Genomic DNA, 20854 nt, shown 5'->3' on the forward strand with positions numbered 1-20854 from the left:
CATTGGCCAATTGTAAGCTCTACTTACATTAAAAAGAAGAGGAAATACAGTTGAAGTTAGTTGAAATCTTATGCCTGGTCTGGAGACCAAAAATAAACTCTTTGGAGCTGCACCTCCATATGGAGGCAAGTGTTGATGGGTTTTGAAGATGGGCAGCAGAGAAATTATTCTCTCTTGACATCATCTTGCAGGACCATTGCTTGCATGTACCCATCATTGGTGCCAGAGAAAGCTACAGACTGGAAACACTGCAGCAACACAGCCAATTCTCCTCTTCCTTCATGGGCAAGCTTTTGTAACAAGAATTTTGGTACTAGATTTATCCAAATCAAACATAAGAAAGGTGCACATATTTAACTAAATAAAAATGTTTGACAGTTCAAAGTTTACCAAAATTTCACAGCATCATTCAGGACAGGTCCCTGGAGAAAGAGAATGAAACTACACATACATAGAAGTAAGTATCCTTGATGTTGGACATTATTATTTTTTTTTTCCACATCAACAACTGGAGCACACTTCCAAGCAAATCAATGACTGTTACAAAATAATATTAGAAACTTTTCAAATACATCAGCGTAGTTAGTAACATGACAAAAGATCCAAATATGATTCAAACCTAATACAGCACTTGCATTTGCCCAATCACTGTATATTTACACATTCACATCCATGTAATCAAAATTTTCTTTGTAAATTTTGTTACTTTTCTTAGAAATATTACACCTACTCCTTCTTTATGTCACTGGTGGAAATATATGATATACTGTATTCACTTAGAATGGCCAAATTATTTGAACTGGAAGGAATGCTGAAGATAGAGGTCTTTCTTATAAAATATAATGCAGTATAAGTAATATAAAATGCAGTCACCTAAATCTGACAGGAATGAACTTTGAGTTTACAAAATATTTTATGTAAAAAATAATTATTAATAAGCTTAAAATTCGATAAGACACTTCAATTATACATGATATTACTTGGTATTACTATTACATTCAAACATGATTCAAAATCAAGGAAGACTCACTGTGTCCAAGTCTTATTTAAATTTTAAGCATAAACACAATCAAATTCAACAATGTCTTATATCTACATTACAGCATATGAGATCTTTGCCTCTATTGAAGAAATATTTAAATTATAATGACAACACACTATGATAACTTCTTTACAATATACTCATCCTCACTTTGTCCCTCTAGAAGTTATTCCAAACAAAATTTATATAAATTTAACAAAAACAGTAACACTGAGAATTTAATCAAGATCCTCATGAAACACTTAAAAGCACAGACATCCCTAATATTTCTATTTAGAAAATTAAAAATGATGTGGTGGTCCTGAGATACAGATATCAGAATCCTCTCCACCCCTCACACTGTTCTTCATTCTCCATCAACACCCTTACCTCCATATGGAGACCCTAAGTTTTGATCTACTTATTCACTTCAAAGCTGAACCAACAATTGTTTTCCTCTTGCTTCTCCTAGCACCCTTTATACCACATGTCTAAAGGATGTGAAGAAATAATTTTCCTTTCAGATACACAAATAATCGGAATAGCTTAAAAGGTGATAGCCCAAGCTGGTACAAGACATGAATTCATATCTAAATATGATAATTGGAAATCGAGGATATAGAAAAAGTTGGAACTGTACATGAATTTAAGGCTAGGTATGATAAATTAGAGATTAGGAGAGGGAACCCAATGGGTGTTGCTCCTTTCCTGTATACTATAATTAGGTAAATACAACTACAAAACATACAACAGTCCAACCTTTTCATTACAAAAAGTTTTTTGGAAGGACTACAAGTTTCCACTCAGTAAAAGCTGAGGCAATGATTATCATCATCATCTATCTAGGAACATGCATATATGACAAACGTTAGAAACTTAGGTATACTGTACTGTATATCCAAAGCATAAGTCATAATCATTTAGCATCCAAGAGAATTCAACAGTAATATTTTGAATGGTATAGGAATTGTTACAGGAGTTTCAGTAATCAATGCATGACTAAGCACCACTGAAAGCTAACATAAATATAACAAAATGCTATAAACTTCAGTAAATGACAGAATAAAAATTAATACATCCAAGAATCAATAGATGGTGGAGATGAACTATACACTAATAATAAAAAGAAATCCTGTTGTGTATACAAGTTATTTGACTACATATGAAACTTCTTTTCACAAAGAATATTTTCCATACACAAAATATCTTCACATATGTAAATCCATCTCATACTTATACAACTATGAAAAAATATATTAAGTGCAATGGCTGAAGCAAGTCTTCTGGTATTATGCTATATATTACTACTTCCATCTAAGGTGATGGCAAGTGCTTTACATAAACATTTTCCAAAACTTTGGGAGGTGTGTCCGTCAGAAGGGTTCTATCTCCAGTATGAAGTTTGATTGGTTTTTTATGGTAAGTTTCAACAAGCAGAGGAACAGTTTCAAAAGCCTGCAATATATACAAATTAATTAGTTGAAGGAAGTTCATATCACTTAGATTAGTTCATATCATTTAGATTAGTTCATATCATTAAAATCTGCTCAGTAGCATGCGGCTGATACTTTAGGGTCTATATGGGGTGCCCCTATGGAACAAAGTCACAGATCATATTTGTCTGTTATAGAGGAAATCTCAATTCATAGAGAAATGATGCTACTTTATTATACTGCGACTGTCCCTCTGTTAAGCTGTCCCCCCAACACATAATACTGTAACGTACCACTTCTATGAATATACATTTCCGTTTTTTGTCAAACCCTGTGACAGGGGAGGAAGAATACTGCAACTGAGATTCCCACTTGAGTCATAAAAGGCAACAAAAATGGGACAGGGATAGAACTAGCCATCCTACTTTCTGTAGCCCCAAAGGGGACATTTCTAAAAAAAAGTAAAGGTATATGAGGATCTGGGAGGAGTTTTCTAACCAGAATCCTAAGGTTTGGATCTTTTAATCTGCATGGATGTGGTACAGATAAGAATGAAAGGGAAGAGATAGGTAGTATATCTGTATTTACCAAGTTGTATAATACGCCAAGGGATCTATGCTCGTGGTGACCCGTCTTTGTATCTTTCAGCCTCAAGTTTCCTCTAAAATCTTGAATAGTGTTTGCACACATTTTCTTTATACAAGTTATTCCAGATATCCAGCACTCTGTGTGGGAAGATTTTTTTCAGATCTCTTCTATAGTTATCCTTTTTTAGTTTCTTTTCATGTCCTCTTGTTTTTCCATTGTCATTTTTTAGTAAATCATTCCTATCAAGGATTTCCATTCCTTTCATGATTCTATAGTCAATAGATCACCTCTTTCTCTTCTCTGCTCCAGTGTTGGTAGTTCCAATTTGATAATCTTTGTTTGTATGTTAATTTGGAAAGAGCTGATGCCAACTTTGTCATTGCTTTCTGTATTCTTTCTATTTTCCTTATATTCTTTTTAGTACTGGGTGTCCATGGTGTCACTGTGTATTCCAGTTTTTGTCTTATTAATGTAACTGATATTTTTTTAACCATTTCTTCATTCAAATAGTCAAATGCCACTTTCATTGACCAAAGTTGAAGGTTTCTCTCATTATTTTGTTGATATGTTTGTCCGGTGTCATGTCTTTGCTGATTATTACTCCAAAGTCTCTTTCTGAGTTCACTTTTTTTATTTCTTCTTCACCAATTTTATAATTTTTTTACATTCTGCTTCTACTTTTTCTAAACACCTTTATACTACATTTCTTGATATATAAGTTCACTTCCCACTTTTGAGTCCATTTCCAGATTTTGTCCAGGTCTGATTGTAATGATTCACAGACCTCCTCTGTTCTTACTTTCTCTAGTGTTTTTGTGTCATCTGCGAAGAAATTCATATAACACTCAAATCATTCACCCATATCATTTATATGTATATGGCAAACATGATTGGAGCCAGCATCGACCCCTGTGGGACACCACTTATCATTTCTTCCCATTTCGAGTATTTGTCTCTAATTACTACCCTCATTTTTCTCACAGTCAGGAAGTCTTCCATCCATTCTAATAATTTACCTCCGATGCCACCTACTGATTCTATTTTTCTTATCAATTTCTTGTGTGGTACCTTATCAAATGCTTTTTATAGGTATAGATAGGCACAGTCTGCCCATCCATCCCTCTCTTGTATTATTTCTATTAGCCTTGAATAGAAGATCAGGTTTGTTGTACATGATCTTCCTTGTCTAAATCCAAATTGATTTGGAATCAGTATAGTTTTTTCTTCCAGGTGTTTAACTCATCTACTTTTGATCACTTTTTCACATATTTTTGCTGTGCTTGTTAGGGAGACCAGTCTGTAGTTAGTTGGATTTTCCTTATTTCCTCCTTTATATATTGGTACAAATTGTGCATATTTGCTTAAATGATCAGATGATGAATCACATGGGAGTGCACATACTTTTCAGAGAAGGCAAATGTTGCACACAAGCAAATTTCTGTGCACACTTACAGCAAAAAATTAGAGGGAACATTGGTGATGAATGAGGAAAATGGGGGAGAAATAAGAAAAGATGAGGTGAAAGCAGTTATTAACCTCTTCAGTACGGGCCTTAAATCTCGCGGGCAGCAGCCAATGCCAGCCGTACGACGTGTCGTAATAATACTCGCATCATAAAATATAGTCACCGCTTATATCGATCGTTCTCTCTTTCACCCGTGAATTTTGAAAACCATAGAGAATGTGATTAAGGGCAGTTTATAGAGAATGGCAAAATGCAGGGGCGACTACAATAAATATAATCAAGACGCCGATATGGCAGCCTCGCATATCCACTTGCTCCTCATGCCGCCTACGTATGCGGCACCGTAAGGAAGGGGTTAAAGTGATAAGAGCAGGTAAGGCACCTGGCTTAGATGGGTGCCATTTGGAGTGTCTAAAAAAGGGAGGTACAGTGATGGTAGACTGGCTGGTGAGGTTGTTTAATGTTTGTCTAAAAGAGGGTAGAATGCTGACTGGAGGAGTACCTGCATAGTTCTACTTTACAAGGACAAAGGGGAAGTGTGAATGTAGTAGTTTCTGAGGGATCAGTTTGTTGAGTGTAGTTGGGAAGTCTTATGGGATGGTTTTGAGAGGATTAGGAGAGGAACAGAGGGAGTAATTGGTGAGGAACAGTGTGGGTTTAGGACAGTAAGGGGTTGTGTGGGTCAGATTTTTATCGTAAGACGGATATGTGAGAAATCTTAGGAAAAGGTAAGGATGTTTTTGGGCCTTTGTGGACTTGGAGGGGGCTTGTGGCAGGGTGGCCAGGAGGGCACTGTGGGAGGTGTTGCAGATATGTGGGATGGGGGGAGGGCTGTTGGGATTTTTTTGCAAGAGTAGTGGTGTAATTGCTCTTGTGGTCCTCATTTATGGATATGGCAACTCACTTCCTCCAGTTATAATTGTCACAGTGTGTCACAATATGACATGAAGTTGTGTTAGGTAATGTTAGTTCACATATCCCTACAAGAGTTATATAATATTGTAACTGCCCTTACTAGCTATCTTAATGTGCCAATATGTATGAATTGATGTTGGATTCAACCACTACTAGGCTATCTTAAGCTAGATGATGAGATATAGAATTATAAAATTAGGTGACTTACTATAAATTATCAGTTACAGGAAAATTACTGCAGAGTACACAAATGGATCAATTTGCAGTCAAGGGTCAATACAACATCAATGACATAAGAAAGTAGTGCCAAATCACACCTAGTTCTTAGCAAGATTCAGATAAATAGCAAATGATAAATTATAAACTTTCTTCATACAAAAATAAAGTGGAAGGCTTGTGTGAAGCCAGGTAAATAGGAATATAGACTAGGCCTATAGAAACAGAAAAATGGCACCTGGCACTGGCACTTGTATGTGCCCCACATATAAAAAGAGAGTTACATGCTGTATTTACCTAGTTGTATTTTACGGGACGAGAGCTATCCTTGTAGTGACTCGTTTTTGTATCTCTCCGCATCCAGTTTATTCTTAAAATCATGTATACTTTTGGCACTCACTGTTTCTCCATTTAGTTTATTCAAGATACCAATCGCTCTATGTGGGAAGCTATTCTTTTTCAGATCTTTTCTGTACCTCTCCTTCTTTAGTTTCTTTTCGTGTCCTCATGTTTCTCTTCTGTTCCATTTTAATAAGTCGTCTTTATCGAGAATTTCCATCCCTTGCATAATTCTCACCTCTTTCTCTTCTCTGTTCCAGTGTTGATAGGTGCCAACACATTCGTGCCTTTGTTCAAACCCCTCACATCTTGTAAGTTCACTCTTATTTTATATAATGTAAATAAAGTAGTTATATTTTGCATTTTGCCTTTACTTCAAATCCGGTGGAAGGAAAATCTCCCAACCAAAGGCATAAAGCATGCTGGCAGTAGGATTGATAGTACTGATTGAAACATGACCAGGTTTGATACAGCAAATCAAAAACAAAACTCCAGATTGTGACATATAAATGGGGGGCTGTTTGGTATTATTTCTTCACTGGGTGAAATAATTGGTGTCACAACTTTTTGGCTACCTCCCTTGGAAGGGGGAAAAAGCCTTGGTATATGTATGTATGTATGTACAACTTTGGCATTGTGACACACTACTTAATATTTTCCAATTTTTTGTTTCTTTTCAGCCCTTTAGCTATTACTTTTTCCTTCACTCTGTGAAAGCATTGGAAGTCTTAAAACATCCAGTGATTAATTCTTTGTGTTTTTGTTCCTTTTTCAAGTGAGTTAAAGTTTTTACAGGAGATCTCTTCTATCAGTGCAATCTATCCCCTTTAGTGACCTGAACAGTGTAATCATGTAACTTCTTTCTCTTCTATCTTTCCAAGTTGGCAGACCCAGTTCCTTTAGTTTTTCCCCATATGGTTTATCTACCTGGCTGGGGACCAATTTGGTTGCTGCCCTTTGTATCTTATCAATCTTGCTTATATCCTTCACTCTGTGTGGGGACCATACTACAGTCTTGGACGTATCAGGGATTTGATGAGTTTTTTTCATCATCTCTTCATCCATATAATGGAATGCCACTTTAATCTTCTGCAGTAGTCCATATATCTCTCCCACAATCTTGCTGATATGTCTGTCAGGTGACAGGTTGCCTTTTATTAATGCTCCCAATTCTTTCTCCTCTTTTGATTTTGTAATGTGTATGCTTCCTAAGGAATAATTTAAAGATGGCCTTTTGCTGCTATTGTTATTGCCCATTTCCAGCATTTTGCATTTTCTGGTATTGAGCTTCATTTCCCATTCTTGGCCCTATGCAAAAATAGTATGTACAGGTAGATCTTTTTGCAACATTCTACCATCCTCCTCATTTTTCACTCTTCTCATGATTTTTGCATCACCTGCCAACATGTGCATAGTTTGTTGTTTTTTCCATCATATCATCAACATAAACAAGAAACATTATTGGTGCAAGCACAGAACCTTGTGGAACTCCACTTGTTACTGCTCTCTAGTCTGATATCTTTAGTAATGTCCTCATGTATCTTTCCTTCAAAAAGCCTTTAATCCATTCTAATAGTTTGCCCCTCAGTCCTCCAACATGCTCCAATTTCCACATAAGTAGACTGTGAGGTTCTTCATCAAATGCCTTCTCTAGGTCCAGGTGCACGCAATCCACCCACCTCTCTCTCTCCTGCAGGACATCAATCACTCTTAAGTAAAAGCTTAAAAGGTTTGACACACATGGCCTTCCAGATCTAAAACCAAACTGTCTGTCTGTCAGAATGTTCATATTTTCAAGATATTTGGTCCATTGATCTTTCACAATCCTTTCACATAGTTTCATTATTGTGATGGTTAGTGATGCTGGCCTATAATTTAGTGGTGCTTCCTTGTTGTATATGGATGATGCTGTGATGCATGGATGGCAGTGGATGGGGGAGAGGAGAAGGAGGATGTGTGAATGATATTTTGATGCAGCCCGAAGGGATTTCTCCCTCTCTTCTCTGTTTCTGCATGAAGGGACAGAGTGAGTGAGTGTGTGTGTGTGCTGATTAAATGAAGTGGCCTTGTTGTGGTTGTGCTGTGTCTTGTTGCATTGCTTCTGACCTAGGGCAGCGGGTGAGATGCAGGGATGACCTGTCATCCAGGATCCAAGAAAAGAGGGAGGGAGAGGTGGCGAATGGAAGTAGAGTATGTGGGGATGAATTGGGTGGGAGTGGATTTATGCCTTTGACTTTGGCTACCTCCCTTGTAAAGGGGAAAAAGCCCTTGGTATAAGTATGTATGTATTTACTACATGGTTGACAAAGTTGTTTCTATCCACTTCCAATTTAATCTATTTCCTGAGCGTACGAGTCCATTACTTCTTGTCTGATTTGCATTCATTGTGAAAATATCACAATTTATGTCAATTTCCTTTATAATCTTAAAGATCTGTGACAAATCAACTCTGAGTGTTCACTGTTTTAGGGAAAGTAGATTCATATGGTTTAGTAATTTTTTGTATGATTTATTTCTGCTATTTGGAATCAGTTTTGTGGCTTGCTGTTGTACTTTTTCCAATCTGTCAATGTCTTTGAAGAAATTTGGTGACCAGTTTCTTTGTTGAACCATTTTGGGTGACCCTGATTTGGGGGGCATCTGTCCTTAAACTGGATAAAATATATAAATGTGTAAGTGAAGGAAATGCTCAATCAATCAAGTAACCAATCCACTGCCCCAGGCCTCTCTTGTACCCATGATTCACAAGGAATTGGCAATGGCCACTGGGCAGGCCCATAGGTCACTCAAAGAATATGTACTAAGTTGTTGCCAAGGGACTGTTAGTGTTGTGTCTTCTGTGAGGAAGTATTGAAACCACTGAAATTATATGGTATGACAAAAGCTTCAGGGCATGGTGGGATCTCAAGTTGGATGCCTAAGGAATGCAGAGAACAATTACTGTACAATATTCATATCCTGTGTGTTTATTATAAGTAGTGCCACAAATTGGATACAGACTAATTTGGTGCCAATTTATTTAGGAAGAAATTAAGAAATTCCATTGAATTACAGACCAGTGTCCCTGGTCAGCATGAGAGTAAAATTGTGAGAGAATTGTGAAACATCAATTAAATAGACATCTTAAAGAGAGGAACATTTTACCAACCTGGTTTCAGAACTGGAAGAGCATGCTAGTTGAACCTATTTGGATGAAGAAATGATTCAAAAAATTTTAGTTACATTAACAAGACCAAAACTGGAATATGCAGCGACACTATGGACACCCAGTACTAAAAAGAATATAAGGAAATTAGAAAGAATACAGAGATCAATGACAAAGTTGGCACCAGCTCTTTCCAAATTAACATACGAACAAAGATTATCCAAATTGGAACTACCAACACTGGAGCAGAGAAGAGAAAGAGGTGATCTACTGACTATAGAATCATGAAAGGAATGGAAATCCTTGATAGGAATGATTTACTAAAAAAAATGACAATAGAAAAACAACATACATACATACATATACCAAGGCTTTTTCCCCCTTACAAGGGAGGTAGCCAAAAAGGAAAAGGCATAAAATCATTCCCACCCATTCCATCCCTGAATACACTCCACATCCCTCCACCCTCCCTCTTATCTTAGCACCTCCTGGATGACGGGTCATCCCTGCACCCTGTCCACTGCCCTGGGTCAGAAGCAGTGTTGCAAGACACAGCACATCCACAGCAAGGCTGCTTCACTAAATCAGCAACCCCCCCTCTCCGTCCCCCCATGCATAAAAGGAGAAGACGGGGAGAAATCCCTTTGGGCTGCGTCAAATTTTGCTCACACATACTACCTCACCCCCCATCCCCGCCCATTCCACGTCATGCATCACAACATCATCCATACACAACCATTCTCCATTCACCCATCTTCTGTCTTCTCCCGTCCTTCCTTAACAGACATTCCCCTCTTCCCCAAAGTCCCCTTCACCCCATCCATCTACCTCATCCTAGGACGTCCCCTCATGTTCACTCCCTCCACATCTGCCATCCATCTCTTTCACTAGTCTTTCTTCACTCATTCTTTCCATGTGTCCAAACCATCCCAATACTCTTTCATCCACCCTATCTCCCAACTCCCTTTCCACCCCCGTTCTCCTCCTCACCTCCTCATTTCTCACTCTATCCAGCCTAGTAACCCCCATCATACTTCTCAGACACCTCATCTCAAACACATTCAAACTCCTTCTCTCTTCCTCTCTTATGTTCCATGTTTCTGCCCCATACAGTGCTGTTGGCACAATCACTCTTTCATACAGTCTCCTCTTAGCATCCATTCCCAAATGTCTATTCCTCATTACACTCTTTAATCCACCAAGGCATTTACTCGCTTCTCTCAATCTACATCTAGAAAAACAAGAGGTCATGAAAAGAAACTCAAAAAGGATAACTACAGAAGAGATCTGAAAAAAATATCTTCTCACACAGTGCTGGATATCTGAAACAGTGTGTGCAAACACTATTCAAGATTTTAAGAAAAAACTTGATGCTGAAAGATACAAAGACAGGTCACCACGAGCATAACTCCCTTCCCGTACAATACAACTAGGTAAATATCAAACTTATTTGCAAGTGAATGATATGCTGCAAGAGAGAGGGATAGTTGGATTGTGTACCAAGATTGAGAAAAGGCCTTCAATGAGGTATATCACAACTGACTATTATGGAAATTGGAATATACTGGAAGACTTTATTGGATGAAAGATTTCCTGAAGGACAGGCACAAAAGGACATGAGTAAAAAATAAGATCTCAAGATGGGGAGCAATGACTAGGAGTTCCACAAATATTGTTACCAGGACTTGTAATCTGTTTGTGGATGATGGAGAGATCAAGAGAAGAGTCAAAGATGGGGAGGTATGTTGGCTGTTATAGAAAGATCAAAACAATATGTTAATGACGAGGATGGGAGGAAATAGATGGAAGGGTGGTGAATGGTGGGATTAAGAGTTGGAGGTAGTAGTAGAAGACAAGAAGCAAGTGAATGTAGATTGGTTGCAAAGTAGAACTAGGGAAACATATGAAAGGTAAAAAACAGAGGAAAAGCAAAATGATTAGCGAGGGAATCAAAGAGGAGAGCAGATGTAAAATGGGGTATGAGTTTGACAGAAAAATCTTAAAAGAATAAAAAGAGGTTTTGGAAGTAAATGGAGAGTGAGGGGGTGAGTAAGGTAAAGAAGAAAAAGTTGTTGTTGTTGTTGTCGTCGTTCCCTAGACTGTCCGAGTAGTCCCGTCTCCCCAAGGAATGCCACAGCCGAAACTGGGTTTTCCCACAAATCCTTTATAGAGTGTATGTTGTGTTGTTTGCGTGCATGATTGTGTATAATGCAGTCTTCCATTATGTGTTGTATGGTATGGGGTGAAGTGTTACATCCTGGGCAGCTGTTCATAATGCGGTCATCCAGCCTCTTCTGGTAGCTTAGAAGTGCTGGGTGGTGACCGCACCGCAGTCTGGCCAAGTGGACTCTGTCCTTTCGTGGGAGAGAGGATTCAGAAGGGTGGATATCAGGGGGTCTGGCATGCAGCAGTGTGTTATCTTTCAGTGTGTTAATGGAGCGGTGAGTGATATGATTATGAATATGTTTCCGGAGGCTGGTATTTGGTGGTTGTGGAGGAAGAGAAGAGAGTATTTGTGCATAATAAAGGTCTTTGGGTGTTGTTTTAATGTTTCTTGGTGTGTGTGGGTGTTCTGCTATGTAGTGTAGCGGGTGTGATGTGTTTGTGGTGGCTGCGGCAAGTGTTTGTGTGCCTCTCATGTCGAGGTGGTCCTTGACTTTGAGGACTTTTGTTTCATGGTGCAAATGGTCTGTTGGTGTTGTATTTGTGCAGCCTGTAATTGTTTTTAGGCTTTGTTTTGTATGATTTGAAGGGTGTTGTGGTGTGTCTCACTGAGATTAGGAGCCCATGCAGGACTCGCATAATTCAACACTGAGCGTATGCATTGTTTGTATATTGTTATATTAGTTTCTTTGTTTTGTCCAAATGTCGTTCCAGTGATTGTCTTAAGTGTGTTAAGTCTAGGTGTGCATTTGTTTTTTATGTTTGTGATGTGTTGTTTGAAAGACATGGATGTATCGTATGTTACACCAAGAATTTTTGGTGTGTTTGTGTGTGGTATTAGAGTGTTGTTGATGTAGAGGTGAGGTATGTATTTGTGTTCTATTGTCCAGTTGGTGAGAAGTGTTGCTGTAGATTTGGTTGGAGCTATTTTGAGTCTGTTTGTGATTAACCATGTGTTGAGTGTATCAAGGTATGGCTGGATTATTTCTGCAGCTTTGTCTGTGTTACGATGTGTGCATGTGATTGTTATGTCGTCTGCGTAGGAAGAGATGCAGAAAGAAGAAAAAAGTAAAGGGTGCAGATGGACAGATGTTAATAGATATGAAGGCAGTAATGAGATAATGAGTAGAGTAAGTCAGTTTTTGAATGTGGAAGAGGTGAGGGAGGGACTGATTGTGGCAGTGGGAGGAACTATGAAAATGACTGCAATGGGAGAGGAAAATGATGGGGCTTTAGGAAAAGATGAGGTACAAACAACACTGAAAGTGATGAAAGCTGGTAAGGCACCTGGGTTGGATGGGTGTTATGCAAAGTTTCTGACAAAGGAAGGAATTGTTATAATAAGCTGGTTTATGAAGATATGTAATGTATGACTATGGGAGGAGAGTGTGTCAAAGGACTGGGATGTTCTGTACATCTGCTGCATGGATGAGTGGATGTGGCCATGGACTGCTGTATGGTTCAGTGGTGGAGAATAACCCAACTTTAGCTGTCAAGTCTTGTGGTGGATGCTATGCTTCTCACAACTGCATTCGACTCATGCAATGTGGTGGACAGCAAGTGACTCCTCATCCTAAGATGTTGGGGAATGATTGCGTGGTATAAATGGGTCTTTTGATGTGGAAGTCTTCTTTGACTCAGGCATCCTGAATGAGGCCTTTGTACATACAAACTGATTACACATAAAATACTAAAAAGATTTTCTTGACTCAGTACTAACCAACTCATTAGCTTTCTCTTTCCCGAGGGCAAAGCAGCTGTCACTGGTGCGCTGTCTGATGGGTATATTGTAGGTTCGACCCTGGTAGCGAAGGCATAGTGTGAGTGGGCCTATGTTATGTGTACAGGGCCGGATGATGAAGGTACCATCCTTACCTATAGAAATAAAAGACACTTGTAGTACTAAATCTAAAGAAAATGGTAAATTTACATTACATTATTGTCTAATAACAACATATCAGAATAAATATAAATACCCTTGTACCCTTCATAAAGAAAATAGTTTCTTACTATTCATGACACACATTTCTGCTTTCTTCCTGGTAATTAAGTGAAACCAGGGCTCATTCATGAGATCAATGTGTATCTGCTCCAGAAATACTGTTTCACCTTCACCTATAGATACGAAACATTTCACTGTAAGGTTTTCAAGGTTTGTGACTTTGACTTCTGAGACACTTGAGTTGGGGTTAGGTAATGATGGTTTTGGTTGTATAGGTGGTGGGGGTGGAAAGGCAGAAGTTTTGGCAGAAGCTGAAGAAAGGGTTTTTGGAGGAATATGCCTTGTGTAACCCTTGTCAGTCCCTAGAGGTGAAGGATTAAATCCTGATCTCATGGAAAGAGCAGAATTTTTTGGAAGCTGGGCAGAACTGCCCTTTTGAAAAACTGTGACAGTAGGGGGAGGTACAGGGTCCGGCAAAAATGGTGCACTAGCTGAGGGCAAGGAAGAAGCTGTGTCAGAGCCTTGAAGTGTTGTTTGCCGGGGAGAATTGAGCATTCGCAATCCACCAGTAGCCTCCGAGGCTGAAAAGAAAAATGACATGTTAATGATAATTACAAAAATCACATAGTTACTACTGTGTAGGAAAAAATTTCCTTGTTAAAAACTTTACTAAGCTTTTGGGCAAAAACTTTACCTTTGATATCAGATATTTGATGTTTACTGAACTGTGTACAAACTGCAACTATGACACACTAATATGAGATTTAAATTTTAATGACACTGACTCAATAACAATGGAATGAGAGCATAGCCAGTCACTTGAATGGAATGGAATTTCTTCTTAACAATTACTTGGTGTATTAAGTAAGAGCCCCAAAGGTATGGGAATATGCTAGACCTGCAGCTCAAAAGCTATAAAACTACAATAAATTTAAGTACTGTACTTAGTAAAATGACCAAAGCTTAAAGTTTAAGATATAAAACTTTCTATACAAACATTAGCATACCTGTAATACGTGACCTGAAAAAAATATAATTTAAATGTTCTATTACAACAAGAGCCATAACTTATTGAGTGATAATTTTTATAAAAAACTCAAAGGATTTGATGTGTACCTACAGCAACACTCCTAGGAGCTCCAGGACACTGAACTTCACTTACAGGCTGACATAGAGGGAAGTGCAGCAAGCATTAGTCATGACATGCTATGTAAGTTCATTTCTTTCCTCTACTTATTCAACCACTGTGTAGATATTATATACAGTACCATGTCTTATGTATTGTGTTTGTGTCTACCCATATGAAGAGTTCTTTATGTTTTGTATATATGTAGAAATTATGTATTGTGTGTAAAATTATGTTGTTTTCTGGCTTGTATTTCTGATAGAAGGTTCACTTATATTCTATGTTATACTATACAATTTACAACTTTAATGTGTTTTCAGGTCTATTTGTGTTTGAGCTGAATAAAGTTTGGGAGCAGCAGCCAAGTCTCTTATAGTCACATCAATTTATTCAACTCAACAATGGAGAAATTACTGAAGCTGGCCCATCTGGATTTGGATCCCAGCTCCCCTACCACAGCAAGGGAGTGGAAACACTGGCACAAGACATTTTCCAGCTTCATCCAAGAGTGTGGAGAAAATACACTGAACAAGCTAAGAACTCTCGAGAATTGTGTTAGTCATAATGTTTATGAGTACATTGAAGAATGTACAAATTATGATTTTGCCATTTCTAAAAGTTATATGTAAAGACACCTAACGAAATATTCGCTAGGCACTTACTTACTCGTCAGCAGAAGTCTGGTGAATCATTGGATGAGTTTTTGAGAGAACTATGTAAGTTAGGCCTAGCCTAACCTAGATAGAATGAGAAATGAGGAGGTGAGGAGGAGAACGGGTGGAAAGGGAGTTGGGAGATAGGGTTGATGAAAGAGTGTTAGGATGGTTTGGATACATGGAAAGAATGAGTAAAGAAAGACTAGTAAAAGAGGTATGGAAGGCAGATGTGGGGGGAGTGAAGATGAGGGGATGTCCTAGGATGAGGTGGATGGATGGGGTGAAGGGGCTTTGGGGAAGAGGGGAATGTCTGTTGAGGAAGGACGGGAGAGGACAGAAGACGGGGTGAATGGAGAATGATTGTATATGGATGATGTTGTGATGCATGACGTGGAATGGGCTGGGGGATGGGGGTGAGGTAGTATGTGTGAGCAAAATTTGACGCAGCCCGAAGGGATTTCTCCCCGTCTTCTCCTTTTATGTAATGGGGGGACGGAGAGGGGGGGTCGCCAATTTAATGAAGCAGCCTTGCTGTGGATGTGCTTTGTCTTGCGACATTGCTTCTGACCCAGGGCAGCGGACAAGGTGCAGGGATGACCCGTCATCCAGGAGGTGCTAAAATAAGAGGGAGGGTGGAGGGGTGTGGAGTGTATTCAGGGATGGAATGGGTGGGAATGATTTTATGCCTTTTCCTTTTTGGCTACCTCCCTTGTATGGGGGAAAAAGCCTTGGTATATGTATGTAAGTTAGGTAAAGATCATCACCTGAAAGTGGTTAGTGCAGAGCCATACAGGGAGAAGTTAATTAGGGATGCCTTTATTAATGGTCTAACCTCACCTTTGATTCACCAACATCTCTTAGAAAATAAAATTTTAGATTTACAGGTGGTTTATGATCAGGCATATTCTTTAGACCTAGCTCAATGCAGTGCCAGCTCTTACAGTCCTATATCCTATAACTCCTCAGTTTGCACACACCATCACTGTGGTAACCCCTGATCATGCACAGATACCATGGGATGATGCTGTGAAGAATAAATCTATGTCTGAGGATTGTGTGACAACTACTGAAGATCAGGTATTGGCAACCACTCTATCCATGAAGAGTAGATGTTATTTCTGTGGAGGACCACGTCGTAGGCATACTAATTGCCTAGCTCAAAATTCTACCTGTATTAAGTGTGGCAAGAATGGCCATTTCACTTGTGTGTGTGTATATGTCAAGGACATTGGCATCTGCAGGCAAGACCACTACAGCTACTCCTCACAGCTATTGGTCCTTGCTATTATCACTGGCACCACTTTCCCTTAGAGCCTCCACCAAGCGGCCACCTCAACAACAATCAATGGGAGGAAGGTAATGGCACTTGTCAATTCCTGCAGTGATTACAGTTATATGGATGAGGAAGTTGCACAGGACTTGAAGCTCCTAATACATCGAACTGATAAAGATGTTATTCTAGCACAGAAATCGTTGCACACAAACTACTGGTTATGTCAACATTGACTTACTGCTTCATCTTAATGGACAAACTTATGCATCCACTTGACTTACATTAATGAAGGATTTGTACTGTGGGGTACTACTTGGCCAAGACTTCCAAAAACAGCACCAGTGTGTAGCCACTGAATATGGTGGACCATATGGTGGAAGCTGCTGTAGATGAGCCTTCTCTTTTCCAATATTTGTCACCTAACTGTAAGCCTATAGTCACTAAGTTGAGATATTATGGTAAAGATGACAAGGAATTCACTGAGATGGAATCAAACCATATGCTTGCTGAGGGTATTATTGAAAATAGATTATCCCCATGGAAGGCCCAGGTTGTGGTGAAGGACCCATTGTATCAACATAAGAAGAGGATGTGTGTTGATTACTCACAGACTGTGAATCATATAGAGCTAGATGCTTATCCATTGCCAAGAATAGACACCATGGTGGATGAACTCTCCGCATACCATGTGCTCTCAACTTTTGACTTGAAGAGCACATATTAACAAATTCCACCGAAGGAATTGGACAAGAAATTCACAGCTTTTGAGGCCAATGGATGCCTATATCAATTTTGTAGGGTTCCCTTTGGAGTGACAAATGGAGTAGCAGTCTTTGAACGAACCACGGATAAGTTGGTGAAAGAAGAAAATTTACACTATGCATTTCCATATCTTGACAATATTACTACTGTTGGCTGCACTCAAGAAGGACACAATTGCAATATACAACACTTCAGAAGTAGCTATCTCAGCTGTACTTAACAGGGTGGAAGTCCAGTAGCTTTCATATCTAGGACTCTACAAGGAAGTGAAGTACACTATCACATTGTAGAAAAGGAGGCCATGGCAATAATTGAAGCTGTCTGTAAATGGGGTCACTTCCTTGCTAGACAGCATTTTGATCTTATTACTGACCAGCATTCTGTAGCCTTCATGTTCGAGAATTGGAAATGCACCAAGATCCAGGAGTGGCAGATGGAGCTCGCAGTCTTCAGTTATACAGTGCATTATCGCCCAGGTAAATAGAATATGGTTCCAGATGCCTTCACTCAAACCTCCTGTTGTTCTACTGTCTCTGTGTCATCCACACTCGCTGAACTACATGATGGTCTCTGTCACCCAGGAGTGACTCGTCTGTTGCACTTTGTGAGATCAAAGAATCTTTCCTTTTCCAGTGAGGATGTCAGGACAGTTTGTGCAGAGATAAAGCAGAGGTTCTATAGCCCACAAGGAAAACTCATCAAGGAACACAACCAATGGAGAGACTGAGCATCGACTTCAAAGGGCCTCTTCCAACAGCCTCGTGCAACCCCTATCTACTTACTGATGTAGATGAATATTTCCATTTTTCTTTTCCATGTCACAACATGAATACAATAACTGTAATCAAGTGCCTGGAGCAAATATTTAGTCTATGTGGGATGCCTAATTATATTCACTCTGATCCAGGAACATCATTCATGTCTAAGGATCTCAAAACCTCACATAAAAAAAAGGGGTTGCTACGAGTCAAACTTCTCCATATCACCCAATTGGCAATGGACAAATGGAACAGCTTAACGGTATTATATGGAAGGCAATCCAGCTGGCCCCTCAAGTCACAGAATTTTCCTGATTAGCTTTGGGAATTAGTACTTACTGATGTGCTGCATTCATTTAGATCCCTTCTGTCTACATCTACAAATGTTACACCACAAGGATATTTCTTTGGATTTCCATGTTGCTCTTCTTCTGGAAACTCTCTGCCCTCATAGCTCATAACACCAGGTCCAGTACTATTGAAAAGATTAATCAAAACAAACAAAAATGAACCTCTGGTAGATCAAGTTGAACTAATGGACATTAATCCAACTTATGCTAACATTAGACATCAGGATGGATGGGAGTCAACAGTTTCTGTTCATGACTTGGCCCCTTGTCCCAATAACCAGGTCAACTACTCCCCTGCTGAAAATCAGGAATACCCTCTTCTAAATTGCCACCAGAGGCAGTACCTACAGCAATGCTCCTAGGAGTTCCAGAGGACATTGAACTTTGCCTAGAGCCTAACAAAGGCTCGACAAAGAAACTGAAAAAAGTATTGCTAAAAAGAGACAGGCTTATAAGAAATATAAGTGCTCGGGTGCATCTAATGACTATGAAAGTTATGTATCAATACAGAGAGATTTAAAAAAGACAATAAGAAAAAGAAAACGACAATATGAAATGAACATCGCTGAGAAATCCAAAGAGAATCCCAAAGAATTCTATAGTTACATTAGAGATAAAAAGGTTGTTAGGAATCACATTGGTCCACTATTATCTGCTGACGGTCAACTTGAATATTCAAATGAAGGAATGTGTAATCTCTTAAACAATTATTTTAGCTCGGTATTCATAAACGAAACACCTCAAAGTGAATTCCAAACTGAAACCTGTGAAAAGTCTGGGGTAAACTTACTCACTATGGTAAATATAACAAAAGAAACAATTAAAAGGTGTATAGACAAACTCAAAGTTAATAAAACACCAGGGCCTGACGGTTGGCATCCAAGAATCTTAAAGGAAATGAAAAATGAGATTGTTGTTCCATTAGAAATTATTTTCAAGAAATCCATCATATCCGGAGATGTCCCAAGAGAATGGAAGCTAGCTAACGTTACTCCCATATTCAAAAAAGGTGACAAAAAGAAACCAAATAACTATAGGCCTATTAGTTTGACTTCGATCGTAGGAAAAATAATGGAAACTATCATCAGAGATGCTATCGAATATCATTTAGAAAGTAACCGTTTGATAAATGATAGCCAACATGGTTTCAGACGGAAACGTTCTTGCGTGACTAACTTACTCGAATTCTACAACACAGTTGTCTCGAATTATGACAAAAGAAACAATATAGATTTAATATATCTAGACTTTGCAAAAGCTTTTGATACCGTCCCACACGAAAGACTACTTACTAAATTAGCTTTGCATGGAATAAGTGGTAGCCTATTAGGTTGGACTAGTAATTGGTTGAAAGGTCGAAAACAGAGAGTTGTTTTAAATGGAAAAACTTCTGGATGGAAAAGTGTTGCAAGTGGAGTTCCTCAGGGTTCCGTTCTTGGGCCACTTCTATTCATAGTATTTATAAATGATATAGACCATGGACTAAAATCTACTGTTTCCAAATTTGCTGATGATACAAAACTGTGCGGAGTGGCAAATGATCACTCAAACCAATTAGATATTCAAGAAGATTTAGATAAATTACAGCAATGGTCTGAAAAGTGGCTAATGAAATTTAACACAAGTAAATGCAAGGTAATGCACATAGGTAAAAATAACAGCAAGTACGATTACAAGTTATTTGGAAATTCGTTAACAAAAGTGGATAGTGAAAAAGATCTCGGCGTAATTATCAGTAACGACCTCAAATCATCCAAGCAGTGTATTTCAGCCTCTGAGAAAGCAAATAAGATTCTGGGATTGATTGCGCGATCTTTTGATTTCAAAAGTCCATCACTCATTAACAAGCTATATAAATCGTTAGTTCGTCCACATTTGGAATATGCTGTTTCCGTATGGTCACCGAATCTCATTAAAGACATTGACAGACTGGAAAAAGTACAACGGCGAGCCACAAAACTGATTCCAAATATCAAAAATAAATCATACGAAAATCGACTTAAGCACATGAATCTGTTTTCCCTAAAAAAGCGTAGACTCAGAGGTGACTTGATACAGGTCTTTAAGATTTTAAAGGGAATTGACAACATCAAAAGTGACCAAATTTTCACATTGAATGAGAATCAGACAAGAAACAATGGTCTCAAACTGTCCGGAAATAGATTCAATTTGGAAGTAGGTAGAAACAACTTTGCCAACCGTGTAGTTAATGAATGGAATAAACTTCCTGCACAGGTAGTGCAATGTAGTTCAGTTCGAAGCTTTAAGAATCATTTAGATAAATACCTAAGTAAGATGCTGTAATTATTATAATTTATGTTATATTATTTGTTTTTGTTTTGTTATAATTTGTCTGTCTGATTTTCATTTATTATTAGTTATATGTCAATTTATTATCATTTACTATTTACCTGTTTGTTTGTTATTCAACTATACCAATGCATTTATTTATGTATTTTAATTGTTATTTACATTGTTATAGTTTTAATTTATTATTAATATTATTTTTTTTTTTTTTTTTTTTTTTTTGCATCCGACCTAGATATGGATCAAAAGGTCTCCTGTCGGCATGCTTTGCCTTTGTAAATCCTTTGTAATAAACCTGTGTGCCAAAGGCTCCAGATTGATATGTATGGGATTGATAACCTATGGAGTATTTTGTATGTTTTTTTACTTAGAGGGGAAGAATGTTATAATATTAA

General features: G+C 38.4%; 1 protein-coding gene across 11 annotated transcripts in view; it reads right to left on the reverse strand.

The window, feature by feature from the left end:
* Positions 1-452: 452 nt before the first annotated feature.
* Positions 453-20854, reverse strand: part of LOC143017865 (uncharacterized) — a 466837-nt gene continuing 446435 nt past the window's right edge. For 9 of the 11 annotated variants that reach the window (XM_076172851.1, XM_076172852.1, XM_076172856.1 and 6 more), the window contains 3 exons: positions 13296-13808; positions 13006-13160; positions 453-2476 (listed from right to left, as the gene is read on the reverse strand). In XM_076172851.1, the coding sequence (XP_076028966.1) occupies positions 2336-2476; positions 13006-13160; positions 13296-13808 (809 nt within the window). In that variant the 3' untranslated portion in view covers positions 453-2335. Of the gene's footprint in view, positions 2477-13005; positions 13161-13295; positions 13809-16741; positions 18278-20854 lie in introns of those variants that run through there. The other 2 variants (XM_076172861.1, XM_076172860.1) reach the window with 2 other exon arrangements.

The sequence above is a fragment of the Oratosquilla oratoria genome, chromosome 33 (assembly GCF_046742065.1).
Source record: "Oratosquilla oratoria isolate Oo_2021 chromosome 33, ASM4674206v1, whole genome shotgun sequence".
In the NCBI taxonomy this organism is placed as follows: Eukaryota; Metazoa; Arthropoda; class Malacostraca; order Stomatopoda; family Squillidae; genus Oratosquilla; species Oratosquilla oratoria.